The sequence below is a fragment of the Scyliorhinus canicula genome, chromosome 22 (genome assembly GCF_902713615.1).
Source record: "Scyliorhinus canicula chromosome 22, sScyCan1.1, whole genome shotgun sequence".
NCBI lineage: Eukaryota > Metazoa > Chordata > Chondrichthyes > Carcharhiniformes > Scyliorhinidae > Scyliorhinus > Scyliorhinus canicula.
The window spans coordinates 28,773,115-28,798,940 of record NC_052167.1 but is presented as its reverse complement, the minus strand read 5'-3'; the positions used below and the strand labels follow the sequence as shown (position 1 = coordinate 28,798,940).

Here is a 25,826-nt window from a genome sequence, read left to right as displayed (position 1 = left end):
AACCAGCCTAACCAGCCTAACCAACCTAACCAACCTAACCAACCTAACCAGCCTAACCAGCCTAACCAACCTAACCAGCCTAACCAGTCTCCCTTCACAGCTGAAACGTCCCATCCCAGGCAACATCCTGGTGAAGACTGGAGGATAGCAAATGTTGTCCCCTTGTTCAAGAAGGGGAGTAGAGACAACCCTGGTAATTATAGACCTGTGAGTCTTACTTCGGTTGTGGGTAAAATGTTGGAAAAGGTTATAAGAGATAGGGTTTATAATCATCTTGAAAAGAACAACTTGATTAGCGATAGTCAACACGGTTTTGTGAAGGGTAGGTCATGCCTCACAAACCTTATCGAGTTTTTTGAGAAGGTGACCAAACAGGTGGATGAGGGTAAAGCGGTTGATGTGGTGTATATGGATTTCAGTAAGGCGTTTGATAAGGTTCCCCACGGCAGGCTATTGCAGAAAATAAGGAAGTATGGGACTGAAGGTGATTTAGCGGTTTGGATCAGTAATTGGCTAGCTGAAAGAAGACAGAGGGTGGTGGTTGATGGCAAATGTTCATCCTGGAGTTCAGTTACTAGTGGTGTACCGCAAGGATCTGTTTTGGGGCCACTGCTGTTTGTCATTTTTATAAATGACCTGGAAGAGGGTGTAGAAGGATGGGTTAGTAAATTTGCAGATGGCACGAAGGTCGGTGGAGCTGTGGATAGTGCTGAAGGATGTTATAGGATACAGAGGGACATAGATAAGCTGCAGAGCATCAGAACCTCCCTGCTCTTCTATTCAATGCCTCAGTTAATAAAGGCAAGTATCCCATAGGTCTTCCGAACCACCTTATCTCCCTGTCAGGTGTTGTTAAATTTTGTTTTGTAATGCTCCTGAGAAGTGAAATGGGATACTTTATTAAAAGTGCGATAGAAATGCAGGTTGTTGCTGATAGGAAAAGCAGGTAAAAATGATCCCTCAGGTACAGGTACAAGGGGCAAATGGTCTACACCTAAATATCTCTTAGTGTGTTCAAGGACAACCACAGCGTTGCCTAGTTTGGTGTGCTGGAGATATGCTGGAAATATTTGACTGTCGGACATTGTCTGCTGCTGTAAGAATTCCTAAAATTAATGTTTTGAAACAATAATAGATTGAAGTTAATTGCCAGACGAGTTACCATGTCTAGCTTCTCAAATCTGTTATTAAAGAGGATCAAGGAATTGAATTATTACAGGGGAGAGGGGAGGAACGAGCCTATCAATTATATAAACTGGGAGTGAGGAGAGTGGTTAAGGTTTGGAGGTGATGACGTTGCGGCCAATTCATTTTTTCTAGCAATTGGCTGTATATTTGAATGAGGGTAAGGCACTGGACATTGGCCAGGCTGTAGACAATGCAATTAACCCCCTTCCTTCAAGCATAGATCATAGAATTTACAGTACCGAAGGAGGCCATTTGGCCCATCAAGTCTGCACCAGCTCTTGGAAAGAGCACCCTACCTAAGGTCAACACCTCCACCCTATCCCCATAACCCAGTAACCCCACCCAACACATTTGGACACTAAGGGCAATTTAGCATGGCCAATCCACCTAACCTGCACATCTTTGGACTGTGGGAGGAAACCGGAGCACCCGGAGGAAACCCACGGGGAGGATGTGCAGACTCCTCACAGACAGTGACCCAAGCCGGAATCGAACCTGGGACCATGGAGTTGTGAAGCAATTGTGCTATCCACAATGCTACCGTGCTGCCAAATCAAAGGCATGACAGGCATTCGGAACTGTAAATCACAATGGGCCTATCTCTTCATTCCGGTAGTCTACATCGCGGTAGCACGGTAGCATTGTGGACACTGCCCTATCTACCTGTGACTCTACCTTGAGTGAACCGTGCACCTGAACTCCAAGGTCCCTCTGTTCCACGATACTCCCTAAGGTCCTACCATTCACCATGAAAGACTGACCTTGATTTGACTTTCCAAACTGCAACACCTCCCACTTATCTGTATTCAACACCATTTGCCATTTCTCGGCCCACTTCCCCAGCTGATTAAGATCCTGCTGCAAATTTTGATAACCTTCCTCACTGTCTACAATAACACCTATTTTAGTGTCATCTGCAAACTTACTGAGCATGCCGTCTACATTCTCATCCAAATCATTAATATAGATAACAACCAGCAATAGGCCCAGTACTCGTCCAGGTACTTTCTAAAGGATGTGAGGCAACCCGCCTCTCCCACCCTCCCAGGCAGCGCATTCCAGACCGTCGCCACCCTCTGGGTAAAAAGGATTTTCCTCAAATCCCCCCTAAGCCTCTCGCCCCTCACCCTGAACTTGCGTCCCCTTGAAACTGACCCTTCAACCAAGGGGAACAGCTGCTCCCTATCCACCCTGTCCATGCCCCTCATAATCTTGTCCACCTCGACCAGGTCACCCCTCAGTCTTCTCTGCTCCAGAGAAAACAACCCAAGCCTATCCAACCTCTCTCCATAACTGAAATGTTCCATCCCAGGCAACATCCTGGTGAATCTCCTCTGCACCCCCTCCAGTCCAATCACATCCTTCCTATAATGTGGTGACCAGAATTGCACCCAGTGCTCCAGCTGTGGCCTCACCAAAGTTCTATACAACTCCAACATGGCCTCCCTGCTTTTGTAATCTACGCCCCGATTGATAAAGGCAAGTGTCCCATATACCTTTTCCCCACCCTATTAACCTGTCCTTCCGCCTTCAGAGATCTATGGACAAACACACCAAGGTCCCTTTGTTCCTCAGAACTTCCCGGTTTCGGGCCATTCGCTGAATATTGTTTCTATCTGGCAAGGGTGAATGAAACATATTTGAATCTCTTGAAGTCTCGGTGCCTCCCTTACACACCAGTAAACAGCAGAAAGGGAAATGTTGCCAACATTAACTGCTCCAACCTGTAAAGAACCAGATGTTGTTCATTGGAATAGTGGAACATGGAAGGATATTATTCCCCATAGAGGGATTGCAACGAAGGTTCACCGGACTGGTTCCCAGGGTAGTGGGACTGTCTGATGAAGGGGGGACTGGGCAAACTGGGCCTGTATTCGCTAGAGTTTGGGAGAATGAACATAAGAACATAAGAACTAGGAGCAGGAGTCGGCCATCTGGCCCCTCGAGCCTGCTCCGCCATTCAATGAGATCATGGCTGATCTTTTGTGGACTCAGCTCCACTTTCCAGCCCGAACACCAGAACCCTTAATCCCTTTATTCTTCAAAAAACTATCTATCCCTATCTTAAAAACATGTAATGAAGGAGCCTCAACTGCTTCACTGGGCAAGGAATTCCATAGATTCACAACCCTTTGGGTGAAGAAGTTCCTCCTAAGATGAGAGGTGATCCTATTGAAACATCCAAAATACTGAAAGGGATCGGCAGGGTAGATGCGGGTAAGATGTTTCCCCTGATTGAGGAGTCTGGAACCAGGGGCACAATTTCAAAATAAGGAGGAAGCCACGAAGGAGCGAGATGAGGAGAAATCTCTTTGCACAGAGCGTGATGAATCTTTGGAATTCTCTATCCAGAGCCCCGTGGAGCTCAGTCGCTGAGTATGTTTCAAGCAGAGATTGATAGATTCCTGATTAATAATAATGCAAAGGGTGTAAAAGTCATTGAAGTGTCTATTCAGCAATGATTATATTGAATGGTGGAGCAGGCTCGATGGGCTGAATGGCCTGCTCCTGTTCCTATGATCCTACTGTGAAAACTAAAACACAGCCTTTGTCTCAGGCTCCACTGCACTCAGTGGCATAGAGGGGCTGGTTTAGCACACTGGGCTAAATCGCTGGCTTTGAAAGCAGACCCAGCAGCACGGTTCGATTCCCGTAACAGCCTCCCCAAACAGGCGCCGGAATGTGGCGACTAGGGGCTTTTCACAGTAACTTCATTAAAGCCTACTCGTGACAATAAGCGATTTTCATTTTCACGCGGGGCCTTGGCAGGTGGGGGAAGTGTGGTGAATGTGATTCACACCGGATTATAATCTGTATATACATGTGTTTATATTGTAAGTGCAGTTGCACTACCTGACCACCAGGGGGAGTAGCTCTGGGAATGCTCGAGTTGTACGGGGCTTCTCCCTTTGCTCCGCCCAGGACTCCTCCCCCTGGAGCTGCTGTAGAAAGATCAGTGCCACATGGTCAGCCGGCCAGTTCACCGAAAGTTCAATGGCTAACAGGCTGGCTCTGTTGTGAGTATATTAAAACCGCTATTCTAATCCTACAAGCACGTGTCCGTAGAATTGTTGGTTTCAACAGGAAGTGATGTAACTTGGCATGGGGGATATAAGGGGCCATCGGGGTGGGTCGATAGCCATGGCTTGGCAAAGTGGGCATGAGGGGGAACTTTTTAATTTACCATTTCAAAGTACCCTCTTGCGGACGAGGCTTCACACCTCCTCTGAGGGGCCGTGAGCCACAGCTGGTCCGGTTCCATGGGATTTGCAGATGGGTCAGACATGTCTATCCCCGTAATGGTCGGCAGTGCCGTTTTCCGCACTTCTGGCCTGAACTACCCACGACCGTTTCAAACCCCCCCCCCCCCCCCCTGAAAATCAGACAGCCCGGGAATGGGACCCACCTGCCATTTTTAAAAGGTTCCTGAGAAATCCTGACTTGGTGAAAATTTATCCCGAATTAAGAGAGCAAGCGATTGGAGAGGGGAGATTGAGAGGGCAAAATAGAGGAAGCTAGGGCAATATAAAGAAAGAGCAAGCAAAAGACAGAAAGAAAGCGAGAGCAAAATAAAAAAGATAGAGAGAACGAAACAGAGAAAGGGATAGAGAGCGAAATAGAGAGAGAGAGAGAATGAAAGGGAGAGAGAGAGAGAGTGAAATAGAGAGCGAGTGAAATAGAGAAAGAGAGAGAGAATGAAAAATAGAAAGAGATGGAAAGCGAAGTAGAGAGAGTGAATTAGACAAAGAAAGAGAGCTAAACAGAGAAATAGTTGGAGAGTGAAATAGAGAAAGCTAGGGCAATATAAAGAAAGAAAGAGCAAGCAAAAGGCAGAAAGAAAGCGAGAGCAAAATAAAAAAGATAGAGTGCGAAATAGAGAGCGTGAAATAGAGAAAGAGTGAAATGGAGGAAGAGAGAGAGAATGAAAAAGAGAAAGAGATGGAGAGCGAAATAGAGAAAGAGGTGGAGAGGGAGGGAGGTGGAGAGATAAACAATAAAAAAATGAATGAGCAATATCAAACATTGCCTAAAGCTATTGTTGATTTGAAAACCAGTTGTATCGTTTCAAAGCGGCACTTGAAGTTTAAATATTGGATATCTTGCTTGAAGCAGCACAATTATTGAGGGCTGGTTTAGCACACTGGGCTAAATAGCTGGCAGGCCAGCAGCACGGTTCAATTCCCGTACCTGCCTCCCCGAACAGGCGCCGGAATGTGGCGACTAGGGGCTTTTCACAGTAACTTCATTTGAAGCCTACTCGTGACAATAAGCGATTTACATTTAATGAAGAGATTAATCAGCTTCTGTAAATTCAGCCTGATGCTGATGCTCGCACTGTGGCCTTTAACAATAGCAAACAGCAGCAATGGAAGCAAAAGATACCCAAAGCTGTGGCTGAGGTGACACATTACCCTTTCTAACGTTCCTGCTGCGTCCGTTTCCCAGTGTTGTGTTGCGGTGCAGATTTCTCGTCAGCTCTGTCATCCCACCTGAAAACAAAAGGAGAGACAATATAAAGGGTGCGGGATAATCTGATTCCACAAATAAGGTTGCCGAATGCATTGTTAAAATCTTCCTTCTATAAGTAAGTAACAAAAGTTCAACAAAACAGGAGTAAGACGACAAATCAGGAACACCATATCAGGCCTGGACTTGTAGGATTCTCTGCAGCCTTAAACCTCCCCTCCCCCCCCCCCCCCCCCCCCCCCCCCACCCAGCCCACCTTCCCTAAAAGCCCACACATGCTCAGAAGGGAGAAAGGCTTGTAAGAACACTCTGTAACAGGGTATAATTCTGAAAGGGGGTGCAGGGCCAGAGGGATCTGGGGGGATATAGTTCACAAATCACCCAAGATGGTAGGATAGGTTGGTTATGGGATCCTGGGGTTTAGAAAACAAATGATTAAAAAAGCAAGGAATGATAAACCTTTCCAAAGACTGGACCATTCCCAACTGGAGCATTGTGTTCAACTCAGGGCACCACACTCTGGGGGGGGGGGGGGGGGGGATATAAATGCTTTAGAGAGGGTGCATAAAAGAGTGGTAAGCACAGCGCCAGGGTCCCAGGTTCGATTCCCTGCTGGGTCACTATCTGTGCGGAGTCTGCACGTTCTCCCCGTGTGTGCGTGGGTTTCCTCCGGGTGCTCCGGTTTCCTCCCACAGTCCAAAGACGTGCAGGTTAGGTGGGGTTATGGGGATAGGATGGCAGGGTGGGCCTGGGTAGAGTGCTCTTTCAGAGGGTCTATGCAGACACGATGGGCCGACTGTAGGAATTATACGGTGTGTGTGTCTGGTTCCAGGGTGAGGAACATCGGGCGGAATTCTCCGACCCCCCCGCAGGGTCGGAGAATCACCCGGGGCCGGCGTAAATCCCGCCCCCACCGTGGCCGGAATTCTCCGCCACCCGGGAATCGGCGGGAGGGGGAATCACGCCGCGCCGATTGGCGTGCCCCCCGCGCCGATCGGTGGGCCCCCCGCGGCGATTCTCCGGCCCGCGATGGGCCGAAGTCCCGCCGCTGACAGGCCTCTCCCGCCGGCGGGAATTGGACCACCTCTGGTGTCGGCGGGATTGGCGGCGCGAGCGGGCCCGCGGGGTCCTGGGAGGGGGGGGGGGGTGCGGGGCGATCGGACCCCGGGGGGTGCCCCCACGGTGGCCTGGCCCGCGATCGGGGCCCACCGATCGGCGGGCGGGCCAGTGCCGTGGGGGCGCTCTCTTTTTCTTCCGCCGCCGCTACGGCCTCCACCATGGTGGAGGCGGAAGAGAACCCCCCTACCGCACATGCGCCGGTGGTGACGTCAGCGGCCGCTGATGCACCGGCACATGCGCAACCCGGCGAAGGCCTTTCGGCCAGCCCCGACGCCGGGCGGCCGGCATCAAAGTCCGTTGGCGCCGGTTTTGGCGGCAGTCGGCGTGGCGCCAACCACTCCGGCACGGGCCTAGCCCCTAAATGTGAGGAGAATTCCGCACCTTTGCGGAGGCCCGACGCCGGAGTGGTTGGCGCCATTCCGCTACGCCGGGACCCCCCGCCCCGCTGGGTAGGGGAGAATCCCGGCCATCAGGTTTGGATATAGATTGGAAAAGCTGTGATAGTTGTGCTCAGAGAGAAAAGGTTGAAAGAAGATTTGATTGAGGTGAACAAAATCATTAGATACATAACGTCCATTTGGAAACCACAGTGGAGGGTCGCTCCTGCCCTTTTGAGGGTCACACAAGGCCCAGTTAGGATTCCAAGCTCAAGGCTATCAGCTATTGCCAACGGCAGAGTCTGTGGTGACGGCACCAGGAAGCAACGAGGAGCAATCCTGAATTTCATGTTTGGCGTGCGCACAAAGCCAACGGGCGGACAATCCGGGGCCCGCGAGTGGCCAATGTGGGGGGGGGGGGGGGGGGGGGGGGGATACTTTGGCGGTCCAGGTCCGAGGGCTGAGTCCGCTATGGAGCACTGCGCGGCCACTTCAGGCCGCCGCCATGCACCTGCGCGGTCTCTGACCCGGAAGTGCTGGGGGCCATATCGGCAGCTGGAGCTGCGAGCTCTATGCTGCCTCCCTGCTAACCCCCAGCAAAATGGCAAATCGGTGGCCTTCACATACCAGTTTTCCTTGTGTCAAAGACCACCGTGTTCACGCTGGCGTGAGGACTTCGTCTCCAAAATGGAGAATCCAGCCCATTGTCTGTAATGATGGCCTCATCACCTGGTGGGCACATTGCCCCCCCCCCCCCCCCCCCGCCCCCCATTTTTCTGGTGAATGCCTTGGAGTTCTGGTGGAGGCCGTTGCCCAGGGACGGCCGGAGGAGGCAGTCGTATGTCAACAAGAGAAGGGTTTGCCGCCCAGGCCAGTGGGCACAGCAGGGTGCTGCACGTGATCTGAGTGCCGCCAAAGGGTTCATGATCTTCTCCGGTTATATAGAGCATAGAACATAGAACAGTACAGCACAGAACAGGCCCTTCGGCCCTCGATGTTGTGCCGAGCCATGATCACCCTACTCAAACCCACGTATCCACCCTATACCCATAACCCAACAACCCCCCCCTTAACCTTACTTTTTTATTAGGACACTACGGGCAATTTAGCATGGCCAATCCACCTAACCCGGACATCTTTGGACTGTGGGAGGAAACCGGAGCACCCGGAGGAAACCCACACACACAGGGGGAGGACGTGCAGACTCCACACAGACAGTGACCCAGCCGGGAATCGAACCTGGGACCCTGGAGCTGTGAAGCATTTATGCTAACCGCCATGCTACCCTGCTGCCCCTGTCGAGGGTTGTCGAGGGTTACGCGCAGAGATGTAATGGGACTCCCTGGAGGAGTGTAGCCCGGCTGCCCATTCCTCCTAACACTCAGGGAGCTAAGGGTCTGTGTGCCAGCTGTTACTGAAGCCTGCGCGGTCAGAGTTGGGTCTGATATTGGTCTCAGTGCTTTGAAGGGTGAGGTGCCCGATCGCAACACCCGCTAAATGGCTGTGGAGGGAGGGAGGGGCAAGCTGGAATGGACTCTCAGGGAGAGGGAGCACCAATGGTGAATTCTCTTTCCATCGCGTGGGGGAGTGGCAAAGAGCGGGCGGTGGAGATCCCGATCTGTACGTCCTGAGCTGGTACCAGAGTGACGCACTGGAGTTGGAGTGCCCGCGCCCAGCTCACTACCACCCGTCACGGTGAGGGAGGGGTCTCGGACGAAGGTAAGTGTGCAGTTGCACAGATGCTTGTGCAGTGGGAAGTGCAAACGTCGTGAGACCTTCTCAAAGGGAATGGGAATGTCACAGCCAGGGTCCCCATTGCAGCCCCAATGCAGATGGCGCCATGCTGCAGTCCCCCTTTACCTCACCGCCATGTGATGAGTGGATTCCGATATTTTGCAGCTGGTGTCCCTGAGGAGCCCCCATTAAGCGCCGAGAAAGACACATTTGCACCAAAGCCCTCTGTCGGAACCAGACACCAGCGCAGACACGAACACATCAATGGGCATCAGGTTGCCGGCTCTGCTGGTCCTGCACCCTGGTGAGGTGGCATCACACTGGCATGAGGAGCTGGCAGAGGCGGAGGCATCCCAGGGTACTGGCAGCGGGAAGGCTGCTGCAGACCAGGAACAGGCTGAGTCCGAGACAGGTGATGAGCCTCTGGAATCGTCCGTCCAGCGGGAGATGCTGTAAGTCCAGCGGGTCAGACGGGGAGCTCTGGCGGAGATCCATGAGGATCTGCACACCATGGTCTCTGACATGGAGGGGTCCATGTGGAGCACGAGCTCTGCGTGGATCCTGAGCACCAAGCACATCTGATGATGCCATGGTGACCGAGGAGTGAGCACCCACGGGGCTGGGCGCTCCTCCCACCCCAGGTGGGGCTTACTCAGGCGAGTAAGGTCATTTGAACGCGAGACGAGTTGCTGTGCAAAAGTATGGCTTTAATCAGCTAGATGTTAGCCCTGCGGTCGATTACAGTAAATGGATGACCGCCGGGAGTACTGGGTATTTATACCCCACCCTGGAGGCGGGGTTAACTCAGCCTCCCGGCCAATCGGGGAGCCGTCACATGATGGTCTCAACCAATCGGTCGAGAGGCACATGATCGACCAGGGCCAATGGTAAGCCGGTGTTCTGCACCAATGGCAGGCAGCTATGCTAATCATACCACCACACAAGGGCTTGTCACCTTGATTGCCAGAAGGCGTTGCTCCGACTCCCACGTACGCCTGCCGACCTCGATATTGCAGGTGTGCGCGCGATGACATCAGGTTACACACCCACCGTCCATTTGCACAATTCTACGTGCGTTCAAGGTGGGCGTGCACTCGACCCCGGAATGTAAAATTCAGGCTTTTCCCGAGCCGCACTCTTACTGAAATAATGAATTTGTTCTTACGAGCAACTGAGAAACGCAGGGTGGTGAGGTGTAGACAGGAATCTGCTACCCGAAAAGACGGATAAACTGTTCCCTAACGATGGGAAAGAAGACGGGTTTGAGGTGTTTGGCGAAAGAACCAAAATTATCACGAGCAAAGAAATGTTGACACAGAGAGTGGAGAATTCTCAGGAGGATGGTGTGGAGGGTCAGGCAGAGGGGACAGGAATCCTCCAATCACACCTTTGAGGGAGATATCTGTGCGTTTATCCAGTTGCCATGTTCATCTTTTCAATGCAGGTTTGAGCCATCTTGAGGGCAGCCATTTTGTGCGAGGCCTCTGTGACATTTTGTCTTTGCCCCGTTGCGAGGTCAATCTGCGTCCCATGAGGAGGCGGGCAGTGTTCACAGAAAGGTCTGTCTGTCTTCCACCTCGGACTCCAGCTGGGTCCTCTTCCGCAGGCAAAGAGTGAGAGAGGGTGTGCAGAAAGACAATCATTAGGATGGCTGAAAGGCCACAGGAGAACCCTGACAGCCGGCAAGCTGTTTGACCAAGAGGTCGCCTGCATGGTTTCCAGGCTATTGAATAAATCCCCAGGCTCCATTTGGTGAAGGAAATAGGGGCGAGAGAGGCAGCAACGACATCACTCATTGAGTACTTTTCCCTGTGATAAAGGATTGCATGTATACTGGGTCAGGGACCAGTGTTTAGATGAAAGATCCTTGACGAATGTGGGGCGAGGCAGCAGCTCTGATAATTGATGTTCAGCGACGTTCACTCTGCCTCCTCCTCAATGTGAGGACACAGTCCAAACGCTAAGTAAGCAGTTAGCGCCACACAGCACACAGTACGGGCTGTTGACCAGCCTCCGCACTCCCAACGTCAATGACAATAGAGCGAGCAGCTGCCTTTCAAAAGCCGTTTGTTTGCTGTCTCTCGACCTCTTCTAGCTTTGAATGGGCCCGGCAGATTGAGTTGAAAAAGCCAGCACAAAGGTGGTCTGTTCAGTCGAAGGCGTTTTACATTGAGTGCAGCTGCTGGAGGGCCCATTCCTCGACTGACTGGAATCCATCAATGTAAACGGGCCTGGCTCCAACTGCATGTCTGTCACTGGGAGGGGGGAGAAATTCACCATCGGAGACCCCAATGTAACAGGGGACAAGAGCAGCAAATGGTTCCAGCACGGAGAACAACAACCCCCAACTTCTTCACGGACACACAATCTGAAAATGACAATCTCTGAGGCAAAGGGATCTTCCGGAAGTGGAGCTGCTGTTCGTAAAGAATCATAGAGTTTACAATGCAGAAGGAGACCATTCAGCCCATCGAATCTGCACCGGCCCTTGGAAAGAGCACCCCACTTAAGCCCACGCCTCCACCCGTAACCCAGTAACCCCACCTAATCTTTTTTTGGACATTAAGGTTATCCTGGCCAATCCCCCTAACCTGCACACCTTTGGGCTGTGGGAGGAAACCGGAGCACCCGGAGGAAACCCACGCACACACGGGGAGAATGTGCAGACTCCGCACAGCCAGTGACCCAAGCCGGGAATCGAACCTGGGACCCTGGAGCTGTGAAGCAACTGTGCTAACCACTGTGCTACCGTGCCCCACCTAGTTTTATCATCAACCAATTAAGTCACTGGATCCCAGTTACAATAAAGAATGTTTGGTCAGATTTTGGTGAGGACGGGTTGGGGAGCTTGTATTCCGTGAGCTCCACGGGAATATCAGATGGGTCGTCCCCTTGGGTCCCGTGAGGGTTATTACCCCCCCCCCCCTCTGTTGTTTGAGGTGGAGGAGATCTCCCTCACAGCTTTGCCTGTTGGCTGCGGTTCCAATGGCTGTGGGGCTGGGTCAGGGGGAGGATGACGCATCGGGGAACGCCGCTTCTGCGCTGATTGTCGGGGGGGATCCCATCACCGGTCCCTCCCTGGAGGGCTCCATCTCCACAGTTGATTGAGAGTGTTCCATCTCGTGTGGACCTGTGTTCAGGCGCTTGGGGAGCCTTGCTCCCTGGATCATGGATAGTGGACAAGAGAGATGAGGGCCAAATTCATCTGGCGGGGTTGGCTCTGGTGTGGACTCGCTGCCTTTGAAATGGTCCAGGCATTTGTGTACAACCCACTGTCTGGAAGAGACTGCTCCTGTTTTCTTCACAATGGACCCCAGTATTTGTTCATTGTCCCGTGTACCGAGGTACAGTGAAAAGTATTTTTCTGCAAGCAGCTCAACAGATCATTCAGTACATGGGAAGAAAATGGAATACAAGAAAATACATAATAGGGCAACACAAGGTACACAATGTAACTACATAAACACTGGCATCGAATGAAGCATACAGGGTGTAGTGTTTTTTTTTGGAAATGTTTTTTATTGAGTTTTCATATTTTATATCCAAAAAATTACAAATTATTAGAAAAAAAACACGCAAAAATTAACATGTATATTTACAGGTAAGCATAAGAACATAAGAACATAAGAACATAAGAACTAGGAGCAGGAGTAGGCCATCTGGCCCCTCGAGCCTGCTCCGCCATTCAATTAGATCATGGCTGATCTTTTGTGGACTCAGCTCCACTTTCCGGCCCGAACACCATAACCCTTAATCCCTTTATTCTTCAAAAAACTATCTATCTTTACCTTAAAAATATGTAATGAAGGAGCCTCAACTGCTTCACTGGGCAAGGAATTCCATAGATTCACAACCCTTTGGGTGAAGAAGTTCCTCCTAAACTCAGCCCTAAATCTACTTCCCCTTATTTTGAGGCTATGCCCCCTAGTTCTGCTGTCACCCGCCAGTGGAAACAACCTGCCCGCATCTATCCTATCTATTCCCTTCATAATTTTAAATGTTTCTATAAGATCCCCCCTCATCCTTCTAAATTCCAACGAGTACAGTCCCAGTCTACTCAACCTCTCCTCATAATCCAACCCCTTCAGCTCTGGGATTAACCTAGTGAATCTCCTCTGCACACCCTCCAGTGCCAGTACGTCCTTTCTCAAGTAAGGAGACCAAAACTGAACACAATACTCCAGGTGTGGCCGCACTAACACCTTATACAATTGCAACATAACCTCCCTAGTCTTAAACTCCATCCCTCTAGCAATGAAGGACAAAATTCCATTTGCCTTCTTAATCACCTGTTGCACTTGTAAACCAACCTTCTGTGACTCATGCACTAGCACACCCAAGTCTCTCTGAACAGCGGCATGCTTTAATATTTTATCGTTTAAATAATAATCCCGTTTGCTGTTATTCCTACCAAAATGGATAACCTCACATTTGTCAACATTGTATTCCATCTGCCAGACCCGAGCCCATTCACTTAACCTATCCAAATCCCTCTGCAGACTTCCAGTATCCTCTGCACTTTTCGCTTTACTACTCATCTTAGTGTCATCTGCAAACTTGGACACATTGCCCTTGGTCCCCAACTCCAAATCATCAATGTAAATTGTGAACAATTGTGGGCCCAACACGGATCCCTGAGGGACACCACTAGCTACTGATTGCCAACCAGAGAAACACCCATTTATCCCAACTCTTTGCTTTCTATTAATTAACCAATCCTCTATCCATGCTACTACTTTACCCTTAATGCCATGCATCTTTATCTTATGCAGCAACCTTTTGTGTGGCACCTTGTCAAAGGCTTTCTGGAAATCCAGATATACCACATCCATCGGCTCCCCGTTATCTACTGCACTGGTAATGTCCTCAAAAAATTCCACTAAATTAGTTAGGCATGACCTGCCTTTAACGAACCCATGCTGCGTCTGCCCAATGGGACAATTTCTATCCAGATGCCTCGCAATTTCTTCCTTGATGATAGATTCCAGCATCTTCCCTATTACCGAAGTTAAACTCACTGGCCTATAATTTCCTGCTTTCTGCCTACCTCCTTTTTTAAACAGTGGCGTCACGTTTGCTTATAGAACGATACAGCGCAGTACAGGCCCTTCGGCCCTCGATGTTGCACCGACATGGAAAAAAACTAAAGGCCATCTAACCTACACTATGCCCTTATCATCCATATGCTTATCCAATAAACTTTTAAATGCCCTCAATGTTGGCGAGTTCACTACTGTTGCAGGTAGGGCATTCCACGGCCTCACCACTCTTTGCGTAAAAAACCTACCTCTGACCTCTGTCCTATATCTATTACCCCTCAATTTAAGGCTATGTCCCCTCGTGCTAGCCACCTCCATCCGCGGGAGAAGGCTCTCACTGTCCACCCTATCTAACCCTCTGATCATTTTGTATGCCTCTATTAAGTCACCTCTTAACCTTCTTCTCTCTAACAAAAACAACCTCAAGTCCATCAGCCTTTCCTCATAAGATTTTCCCTCCATACCAGGCAACATCCTGGTAAATCTCCTCTGCACCCGTTCCAAGGCTTCCACGTCCTTCCTACAATGAGGCGACCAGAACTGTACGCAATACTCCAAATGCGGCCGTACTAGAGTTTTGTACAACTGCAACATGACCTCATGGCTCCGGAACTCAATCCCTCTACCAATAAAGGCCAACACACCATAGGCCTTCTTCACAACCCTATCAACCTGGGTGGCAACTTTCAGGGATCTAAGTACATGGACACCGAGATCCCTCTGCTCATCTACACTACCAAGAATTTTACCATTAGCCAAATATTCCGCATTCCTGTTATTCTTTCCAAAGTGAATCACCTCACACTTCTCCACATTAAACTCCATTTGCCACCTCTCAGCCCAGCTCTGCAGCTTATCTATGTCACTCTGTAACCTGCAACATCCTTCCGCACTGTCTACAACTCCACCGACTTTAGTGTCGTCTGCAAATTTACTCACCCATCCTAATTTCCAATCCACCGGGACCACCCCAGAGTCTAGTGAATTTCGGTAAATTATCACTAGTGCATCTGCAATTTCCCTAGCCATCTCTTTTAGCACTCTGGGATGCATTCCATCAGGGCCAGGAGACTTGTCTACCTTTAGCCCCATTAGCTTGCCCATCACTCCCTCCTTAGTGATAACAATCCTCTCAAGGTCCTCACCTGTCATAGCATCTTCATAATAACAACTGTGGCCGCCCCCTTTATCCGGCATACATATTTTACATTCCCCAATATGGCCGAGGCACATGTTTATAGGCATTTATTTACAGTTTGGTTTTGGGCCTTAGTTTGCCATCAGACTGTCGCTTGCCGCTTTGTCCTTCCTTTTTTTATTTTGGAATAATTTTTATTCAAGTTTTCAACCACAAATTTTATCACAACAGAGAAAAACAGCAACCCCTCCCCTCCAATACAAAAACAATAAATTAACAAGAAAAGGAAATAAGCATAAAACCATGAGAACAAACCCCCATAACGAACCCGTAGCCCCCCCGCCCCCCCCCCCCCCCCCCCCCCAGCTACCTTCCCCCGATTCCCGTCCATTTTCCCCTGATTCTTGGCCACCCGACTATTCTTCCTCTTGTACGTTGGCCACAAACAGGTCCCGGAACAGTTGCATGAATGGCTCCCACGTTCTGTGGAAGCCGTCGTCCGACCCTCGGATGGCGAATTTGATTTTCTCCATTTGGAGAGATTCCGAGAGGTCGGACAGCCAGTCTGCAGCTCTGGGCGGTGCTGCTGACCGCCAGCCAAACAGGATTCTACGGCGGGCGATCAGGGAGGCAAAGGCAAGGGCGTCCGCCCTCCTCCCCAGGAATAGATCAGGCTGGTCTGAAACCCCGAAAACCGCCACTATCGGGCATGGCTCCACCCTCACCCCCACCACTTTGGACATAGCCTCGAAGAAGGCTGTGCAGTACTCCACAAGTCTGGGGCAAGACCAGAACATGTGGGCGTGGTTGGCCGGGCCTCTTTGGCACCGTTCACATCTGTCCTCCACCTCCGGGAAGAACCTACTCATACGGTTTCTTGTTAAGTGGGCTCTATGTACCACTTTTAGTTGCGTCAGGCTGAGCCTTGCGCACGTGGAGGTGGAGTTGACCCTATGCAGTGCTTCGCTCCAGAGTCCCCACCCGATCTCCATCCCCAGGTTATCCTCCCATTTCTTTCTTGTTGCGTCCAGTACGGTGTCGTCCCTTTCTACCAGTCGGTCATACATGTCGCTACAGTTCCCTTTCTCTAGGATACTTGCGTCCAGTAGGTCTTCCAGTAGTGTCTGCCGTGGCGGTTGTGAGTACGTCCTTGTCTCCTTTCGTAAGAAGTACAGGGTGTAGTGTTAATGAGGTCAGTCCATAAGAGGGTCATTTCGGAGTCTGGTGACAGTGGGGAAGAAGCTGTTTTTGAGTCTGTTCGTGCGTGTTCTCAGACTTCTGTATCTCCTGCCCGATGGAAGAAGTTGGAAAAGTGAGTAAGCCGGGTGAGAGGGATCCTTGATTATGCTGCCCGCTTTCCCACGGCAGCGGGAGGTGTAGATGGAATCCATGGATGGGAGGCAGGTTTGTGTGATGGACTGGGCGGTATTCACGACTCTCTGAAGTTTCCTATGGTCTTGGGCCGAGCAGTTGCCATACCAGGCTGTGATGCAGCCCTATAGGATGTTTTCTATGGTGCATTTGTAAAAGTGGGTAAGGGTTAATGTGGACATGCCAAATGTCCTCAGTTTCCTGAGGAAGTATAGGCGCTGTTGTGGTTTCTTGGTGATAGCGTCGACGTGAGTGGACCAGGACAGAATTTTGGAGATGTGCACACCTAGGAATTTGAAACTGCTAACCATCTCCACCTCGGCCCCGTTGATGCTGACGGGGGTGTGTACAGTATTTTGCTTCTTAAGTTGTGCTGCCATTGAGGGAGAGATTGTTGTCGTTACACCACTCCACTAGGTTCTCAATCACCCTCCTGTTTTCTGACTCGTCGTTATTCGAGATCCGGCCCTCTATGGTTGTATCGTCAGCAAACTTGTAGATGGAGTTGGAACCAAATTTTGCCACGCAGTTGTGTTTGTACAGGGAGTAGAGTAGGGTGCTAAATACACAGCCTTGCGGGGCCCCGGTATTGAGGACTATTGTGGAGGAGGTGTTGGTGTTCATTGTGGTCCGTGATGATTGCAAAGTGCCGTCCAAAGATGTACTGATGAAACATTTTTAACCATGAAGATCACAGCCAGCCCCTCCTTTTCAATCTGAGAGAACCTACGCTCTGCGTCAGCCAAGGTTCTTGAAGTGTTGGCTACTCTATCCTGTACTGGGATTGTTTAGTGTCTATACACTATCCACACTCTGTCTCATCCTCCCAGCTATGGGCCAACACCGGCCTAATCCCATATGGGGAGGAATCGGACGTGAGAGGATTAGATGGGTTGTGGTGTGTTAGTAGCTTAGAAAATAATAGTTGGCATTTTATTTTGGCAAATGCCTCCTTTTGTTGGTGCCTTCCATGCCCATTTCTGATGTTTTGTTGCAGATAACGATGCCAGTATGGTTGCCAGATTTGGAATGATATTTCCATAATAATTAACGAGCCTGAGCTCTGGTGTATTTTCTGGTGCTGGGGCCTGTTCGATAGCTTGAACCTTCTCTCCCACCAGGTGCAAAGCGTCCTTGTCCAACCAATCGCCAAGGTGACCTCTCCCGCTGGAAGACGCCTTTTCAGGCGGAAACCTACCTCCCAGAAAGAACATAAGAACATAAGAACTAGGAGCAGGAGTAGGCCATCTGGCCCCTCGAGCCTGCTCCACCATTCAATTAGATCATGGCTAATCTTTTGTGGACTCAGCTCCACTTTCCGGCCCGAACACCATAACCCTTAATCCCTTTATTCTTCAAAAAACTATCTATCTTTACCTTAAAAACATGTAATGAAGGAGCCTCAACTGCTTCACTGGGCAAGGAATTCCATAGATTCACAACCCTTTGGGTGAAGAAGTTCCTCCTAAACTCAGTCCTAAATCTACTTCCCCTTATTTTGAGGCTATGTCCCCTAGTTCTGCTGTCACCCGCCAGTGGAAACAACCTGCCCGCATCTATCCTATCTATTCCCTTCATAATTTTAAATGTTTCTATAAGATCCCCCCTCATCCTTCTAAATTCCAACGAGTACAGTCCCAGTCTACTCAACCTCTCCTCATAATCCAACCCCTTCAGCTCTGGGATTAACCTAGTGAATCTCCTCTGCACACCCTCCAGTGCCAAAGGGCAGAGGACGTCCTCTAAATAATCCAGGTGTTCCTTCTCAGAGGCCCCTGTAATCCATATGTCATCCAGGTAGACTGCCTCCCCTTGGGAGCCCTTGAAGGACGCTCTCCATAACCCAGTGGATGTTCACGCAGGTGGATCGTACTCCAAATGGAAGCTTGGTGTCTTTATACAATCCCCTGTGGGTGTTGAGGGTCGCATATTTCTTGGACGCCACATCTAACTCCAACTGGAGGTATGCTTGGCTTATGTCCAACTTGGGAAAAGAATGACTCCCGGTCAGATTCGCATCAGCCTCCCGAAAAGCAGCGTTTTTAAATTATCTCTGACGTTGCTTTCATGCTGAGTCGCAGCCGTAGTTTTTGCTGATCGCCAGTCCACAGGAAACCTGAGAAGGTGATGAAAACACAGGTTTATTCTGAAGGCAAAAGTAAACGCTGCCCACAGCAGACAGCACACAGCTCACAGCCGGGACTACTCTTCATGACGGCCTCACTCGGGGCCGGCTTCTACGTGTTTGTTTCGCGAGCCCCGGCTGCTCGCCCTGCAGCCCGGGGGGTGGGGGGGGGGGGGGAAGGAGAGGGGAGGGGGGGAGTTTGCACTCCACAATCCCTACAAGGACTGTATCCTGTACTGGGACTGTCCCGTGTCTATACTCTATCCTGTGCTGGGTCTGTCCCGTGTCTATACTCTCTCCTGTACTGGGACTGTCCCGTGTCTGTACTCTATCCTGTACTGGGACTGTCCCGTGTCTATACTCTATCCTGTACTGGGACTGTCCCAGGATACTGGAAGTCTGCAGAGGGATTTGGATAGGTTAAGTGAATGGGCTCGGGTCTGGCAGATGGAATACAATGTTGACAAATGTGAGGTTATCCATTTTGGTAGGAATAACAGCAAACGGGATTATTATTTAAACGATAAAATATTAAAGCATGCCGCTGTTCAGAGAGACTTGGGTGTGCTAGTGCATGAGTCACAGAAGGTTGGTTTACAAGTGCAACAGGTGATTAAGAAGGCAAATGGAATTTTGTCCTTCATTGCTAGAGGGATGGAGTTTAAGACTAGGGAGGTTATGTTGCAATTGTATAAGGTGTTAGTGCGGCCACACCTGGAGTATTGTGTTCAGTTTTGGTCCCCTTACTTCAGAAAGGACGTACTGGCGCTGGAGGGTGTGCAGAGGAGATTCACTAGGTTAATCCCAGAGCTGAAGGGGTTGGATTATGAGGAGAGGTTGAGTAGACTGGGACTGTACTCGTTGGAATTTAGAAGGATGAGGGGGGATCTTATAGAAACATTTAAAATTATGAAGGGAATAGATAGGATAGATGCGGGCAGGTTGTTTCCACTGGCGGGTGACAGCAGAACTAGGGGGCATAGCCTCAAAATAAGGGGAAGTAGATTTAGAACTGAGTTTAGGAGGAACTTCTTCACCCAAAGGGTTGTGAATCTATGGAATTCTTTGCCCAGTGAAGCAGTTGAGGCTCCTTCATTACATGTTTTTAAGGTAAAGATAGATAGTTTTTTGAAGAATAAAGGGATTAAGGGTTATGGTGTTCGGGCCGGAAAGTGGAGCTGAGTCCACAAAAGATCAGCCATGATCTCATTGAATGGCGGAGCAGGCTCGTGGGGCCAGATGGCCTACTCCTGCTCCTAGTTCTTATGTTCTTATGTTCTTATGTTCTTATGTCCCGTGTCTATACTCTATCCTGTACTGGGACTGTCCCGTGTCTACACTCTATCCTGTACTGGGACTGTCCCGTGTCTCTACTCTATCCTGTACTGGGACTGTCCTGTGTCTATACTCTATCCTGTACTGGGACTGTCCCGTGTCTATACTCTATCCTGTACTGGGACTGTCCTGTGTCTATACTCTATCCTGTACTGGGACTGTCCCGTGTCTGTACTCCATCCTGTACTGGGACTGTCCCATGTCTACACTGTATCCTGTACTGGGACTGTCCCGTGTCTGTACTCCATCCTGTACTGGGACTGTCCCGTGTCTCTACTCTACTTTAGCGATGGAAAGGGATAGGTATAAACCGCAGGGCAAGAGATATTGCTGGGGAAAAGGCAATTATGATGCGATGAGGCAGGACTTAGGATGCATCGCCTGGAGAGGAAAACTGCAGGGGATGGATACAATGGAAATGTGGAGCATGTTCAAGGAACAGCTACTGCGTGTCCTTGATAAGTATGTACCTGTCAGGCAGGGAGGTAGTCGTCGAGCGAGGGAACCATGGGTTACAAAAGCAGTTGAAACACTTGCCAAGAGGAAGAAGGAGGCTTATGTGAAGATGAGACGTGATGGTTCAGTTGGGTCGCTTGAGAGTTACAAGTTAGCTAGGAAGGACCTAAAGAGAGAGCTAAGAAGAGCCAAGCAAGGACATGAGAAGTCTTTGGCAGGTAGGATCAAGGATAACCCTAAAGCTTTCTATAGGTATGTCAGGAATAAAAGAATGACTAGGGTAAGAGTAGGGCCTGTCAAGGACAGTAGTGGGAAGTTGTGCGTGGAGTCTGAGGAGATAGGAGTGGTGCTAAATAAGTATTTTTCATCTGTATTCACACAGGAAAAAGACAAAGTTGTCGAGGAGAATACTGAGATACAGACTACTAGACTAGAAGGGCTTGAGGTTCATAAGGAGGAGATGTTAGCGATTCTGGAAAGTGTGAAAATAGATAAGTCCCCTGGGCCGGATGGGATGTATCCTAGGATTCTCTGGGAAGCTAGGGAGGAGATTGCTAAGCCTTTTGGCTTTGAACTTTAAGCCATCTTTGTCTACAGGAATAGTGCCAGAGGACTGGAGGATAGCAAATGTTGTCCCCTTGTTCAAGAAGGGAAGAGATAGCCCCGGTAACTATAGACCAGTGAGCCTTACTTCTGTTGTGGGAAAAGTCTTAGAAAGGTTTAAAAGAGATAGGATTTATAATCATCTGGAAAGGAATAATTTGATTAGAGATAGTCAACACGGTTTTGTGAAGGGTAGGTCGTGCCTCACAAACCTCATTGAGTTCTTCGAGAAGGTGACCAAACAGGTGGATGAGGGTAAAGCAGTTGATGTGGTGTATATGGATTTCAGTAAAGCGTTTGATAAGGTTCCCCACGGTAGGCTATTTCAGAAAATACAGAGGCATGGGATTGAAGGTGATTTAGTAGTTTGGATCAGAAATTGGCTAGCTGATAGAAGACAAAGGGTGGTGGTTGATGGGCAATGTTCTGACTGGTGTCCAGTTACTAATGGTGTACCACAAGGATCTGTTTTGGGACCGCTGCTGTTTGTCAGAAGGATGTTACAAATTACAGATGGACATAGATAAGCTGCAGAGCTGGGCTGACAGGTGGCAAATGGAGTTTAATGCAGAAAAGTGTGAGGTGATTCATTTTGGAAGGAATAACAGGAAGACAGAGTACTGGGCTAATGGTAAGATTCTTGGTAGTGTGGAGGAGCAGAGCGATCTCGGTGTCCATGTCCATAGATCTCTGAAAGTTGCCACCCAGGTTGAGAGGGTTGTTAAGAAGGCGTACGGTGTGTTAGCTTTTATTGGTAGAGGAATTGAGTTTCGGAACCATGAGGTCATGTTGCAGTTGTACAAAACTGTGGTGAGGCCGCATTTGGAGTATTGTGTGCAATTCTGGTAGCCACATTATAGAAAGGATGTGGAAGCATTGGAAAGGGTACAGAGGAGATTTACAAGGATGTTGCCTGGTATGGAGGGAAGATCATATGAGGAAAGGCTGAAGGACTTGAGACTGTTGTCATTAGAGAGAAGAAAGTTAAGAGGTGACTTAATTGAGGCATACAAGATGATCAGAGGATTAGATAGGGTGGACATTGAGAGCCTTTTTCCTCGGATGGTGATGTCCAGCACGAGGGGACATAGCTTTAATTGAGGGGAGATAGATACAGGACAGATGTCAGAGGTAGGTTCTTTACTCAGAGAGTAGTAAGGGCGTGGAATGCCCTGCCTGCAACAGTAGTGGACTTGCCAACACTAAACACATTCAAATGGTCATTGGATAGGCATATGGACGATAAGGGAATAGTGTAGATGGGCTTTAGAGGGGTTTCACAGGACGGTGCAACATCGTGGGCCGAAGGGCCTGTACTGCGCTGTAATGTTCTATGTTCTATGTACTGGGACTGTCCTGTGTCTATAGTCTATCCTTTACCGGGACCGTCCCGTGTCTATACTCTATCCTATACTGAGACTATCCCGTGTCTATACTCTATCCTGTACTGGGACTGTCCCGTGTCTATACTCTATCCTGTACTGGGACTGTCCCGTGTCTATACTCTATCCTGTACTGGGACTGTCCCGTGTCTATACTCTATCCTGTACTGGGACTGTCCCGTGTCTATACTCTATCCTGTACTGGGACTGTCCCGTGTCTATACTCTATCCTGTACTGGGACTGTCCCGTGTCTGTACTCTATCCTGTACTGGGACTGTCCCGTGTCTATACTCTATCCTGTACTGGGACTGTCCCCTGTCTCTACTCTATCCTGTACAGGGACTGTCCGTGTCTATACTCTATCCTGTACTGGGACTGTCCCGTGTCTATACTCTATCCTGTACTGGGACTGTCCCGTGTCTATACTCTATCCTGTACTGGGACTGTCCCATGTCTATACTCTATCCTGTACTGGGACTGTCCCGTGTCTATACTCTATCCTGTACTGGGACTGTCCCGTGTCTATACTCTATCCTGTACTGGGACTGTCCCGTGTCTGTACTCTATCCTGTACTGGGACTGTCCCGTGTCTATACTCTATCCTGTACTGGGACTGTCCCGTGTCTGTACTCTATCCTGTACTGGGACTGTCCCGTGTCTATACTCTATCCTGTACTGGGACTGTCCCGTGTCTATACTCTATCCTGTACTGGGACTGTCCCGTGTCTATACTCTATCCTGTACTGGGACTGTCCCATGTCTATACTCTATCCTGTACTGGGACTGTCCCGTGTCTATACTCTATCCCGTACTGGGACTGTCCCATGTCTATACTCTAACCTGTACTGTGTTGGGACACCCTGGTCGATTGTGTGGTAAATTCTCGCCTCACAGACCCCTGTGTCCCAACATAAATGCATTAACTAATAATTTGTATATTTGCCTGTAATCTCTGACCCTTGACTTACCGGCACCATATTTGTCAGTAAAACATTTAAAAATCTTTATTGATGACAAGAGAAGAGATAAACGTATAATGGAAATAGTAGAACAACGGTCTACTCATCTAACTCCACCCCAAACCCCAACCCACCCTCCACCTAGACGCACACAAGACAGGCACATGGTGGGCAGGGAAGAAAGGCTCAAAATAACAGCGATTAAACTGGGAATGAGGGAGGTGCATCTTCCCTGCTCAGGTTGTGGTCTTTGTATACGATGACCTTCACTGGACACAGAGCGGTGGGTTAGGTCTTTTAGTGCCTGCTATTAATTTGAATTTTCAGGCTGTGAGGCTTCCTCTGGGAAGTTACTTTCACTTCCACTGACTTTGGCTTTCACAGAGAATATTCCTGTCAATGTCTCTGCAGTTCTAGCTTGCGTCCACCAGATGGACCATCAGCCTCATTGAGCTAAATCTACAATTCTCAACATCACGGTTTAAAGTAGGTTTTCAAACATCCAACTCTATATGGGTGTCACGGTAGCACAGTGGTTAGCACAGTTGCTTCACATGGGACAGTCCCAGTACAGGACAGAGTAGAGTATAGTCAGGGGACAGTCTCAGTACAGGATATAGACAAGGGTCCCAGGTTCGATTCCCGGCTGGGTCACTGTCTGTGCGGAGTCTGTACGTCCTCCCCGTGTGTGCGTGGGTTTCCTCCGGGTGCTCCAGTTTCCTCCCACAGTCCAAAGATGTGTAGGTTAGGTGGATTGGCCATGATAAGTTCCCCTTAGTGTCCAAAAAGGTTGGTTGGGGTTATATGGATAGGTAGCATGCTTTTTTCAAGGGCCTGATTCTGCATTGTAAATTCTCTGATTCTGTGACCTAATAAAGATTTTAAAAATATATATTTTTATTCTCCTCTTTTTTCACTAAATTTACATGCACCAACAAATAATCAACAGTAACAAATACAATGTCAGTCCCCTGGCCAACAATCCCTTTATTCCATCAACTCCCAAACAGCCCCCAACATTTTAAATACAAAACACGAAAGAAAAAGAATCAGGAATCCACCATCCGCCCCATACATTATCACCAAGAAACGATACATTCCAAGCAACCCCCCCCCCCCCCCCCCGCCAAAGCCCTCCCCCTAATGTTCGATGCCAACCAAAATGCATGACAAACAAAGCCCATGAGTTGTAGAACCCTTCCATCCTTCCCCTCAACTCCAACTTCACTTTCTCGAGCGTTAAGATAGAGAATAGACACGGGACAGTCCCAGTGAAGGATAGAGAATAGACACGGGACTGTCCCAATACAGTATAGAGTATAGACACGGGACTGTCCCAATACAGTATAGAGTATAGAAACGGGACAGTCCCAGTACAGGATAGAGTATAGACACAGGACAGTCCCAGTACAGGATAGAGTATAGACACGGGACAGTCCCAGCACAGGATAGAGTATAGACACGGGACAGTCCCAGTACAGGATAGAGTATAGACACGGGACAGTCCCAGTACAGGATAGAGTATAGACACGGGACAGTCCCAGTACAGGATAGAGTATAGACACGGGACAGTCCCAGTACAGGATAGAGTACAGACACGGGACAGTCCCAGTACGGGATAGAGTATAGACATGGAACAGTCCCACCACATCAGCGAAGCAAAGGCTAAAACATTTGCTTCCACACCCATTTCCAACCCCGGCCGATCCGACACCCAGAGATTTAACAATAACTAAACGTAACTCCACTAACTAAACTATTCTGATATTAACCTGTTCACAGTACACCCAAGAGAGAGACCCAGTGTGTCTGTGTTTTATACCCCTGTTCGTCCGGCCCTCTAGTGATCACGTGGTGCTGCTATTTACCCATTAACCCCTTGTGTACATGCACCTACAGAGATCACTACATATGGCTTCTAGGGAGACCTGGCTCGTGCCTTTATTTGTACCACCTTCGGGATTACCGTGAAGACCTCCCTCCAATACCCCTCCAGTTTTGGACAGGACCAAAACATATGAACTTGATTTGCGTTCACAAACATCCTCTATCCCCTTAAAGAGTCGGCTCATCCTCACCTATACACCACCTTCAGCTGTATCAGCCCCAACCTGGCGCATGAAGTTGAAGCATTGACCCTCCGGAGCACCTCATACCACAACCCCTCCTCCATACCCTCCCCCAACTCTTCCTCCCACTTTGCCTGCATCCCCTCCAGCGGTGATTTCTCTTCTCTCAGAATCACCCCATAAATCGCCGACACTACCCCCTCGCCACCCCTCCGTCGTCAACACCTCCTCCAACAGTGTGGGGGCGCCACCGGAAAGCTCCGTATCTCCTTAGTCAAATCTCAGACCTGCATACACCTCAACATTTCCCCCGCCCCGACTCATATTTCGCCTCCAGCTCCTCCCGCCTCACAAACCGGCCTCTCAGAAACAGGTCCTTGAACACCCTAACTCCTCTCCCATCTCCAAAACCTCCTATCCCACGTCCCTGCCTCAAATCTATGGTTCCCCCGAATCGGAATTT

At 49.5% G+C, this 25,826-nt stretch overlaps 1 protein-coding gene across 1 annotated transcript in view; it reads right to left on the bottom strand.

Moving 5' to 3' along the window:
• The window catches only part of LOC119956245 (tolloid-like protein 2), a 191,057-nt gene extending 185,211 nt beyond the window's left edge, over window positions 1-5,846 (bottom strand). Inside the window, exon 1 of the mRNA XM_038783279.1 lies at window positions 5,601-5,846. Within this exon, the coding sequence (XP_038639207.1) occupies window positions 5,601-5,751 (151 nt within the window). The 5' untranslated portion in view covers window positions 5,752-5,846. The remainder of the gene's footprint in view (window positions 1-5,600) is intronic.
• Window positions 5,847-25,826: the final 19,980 nt, after the last annotated feature.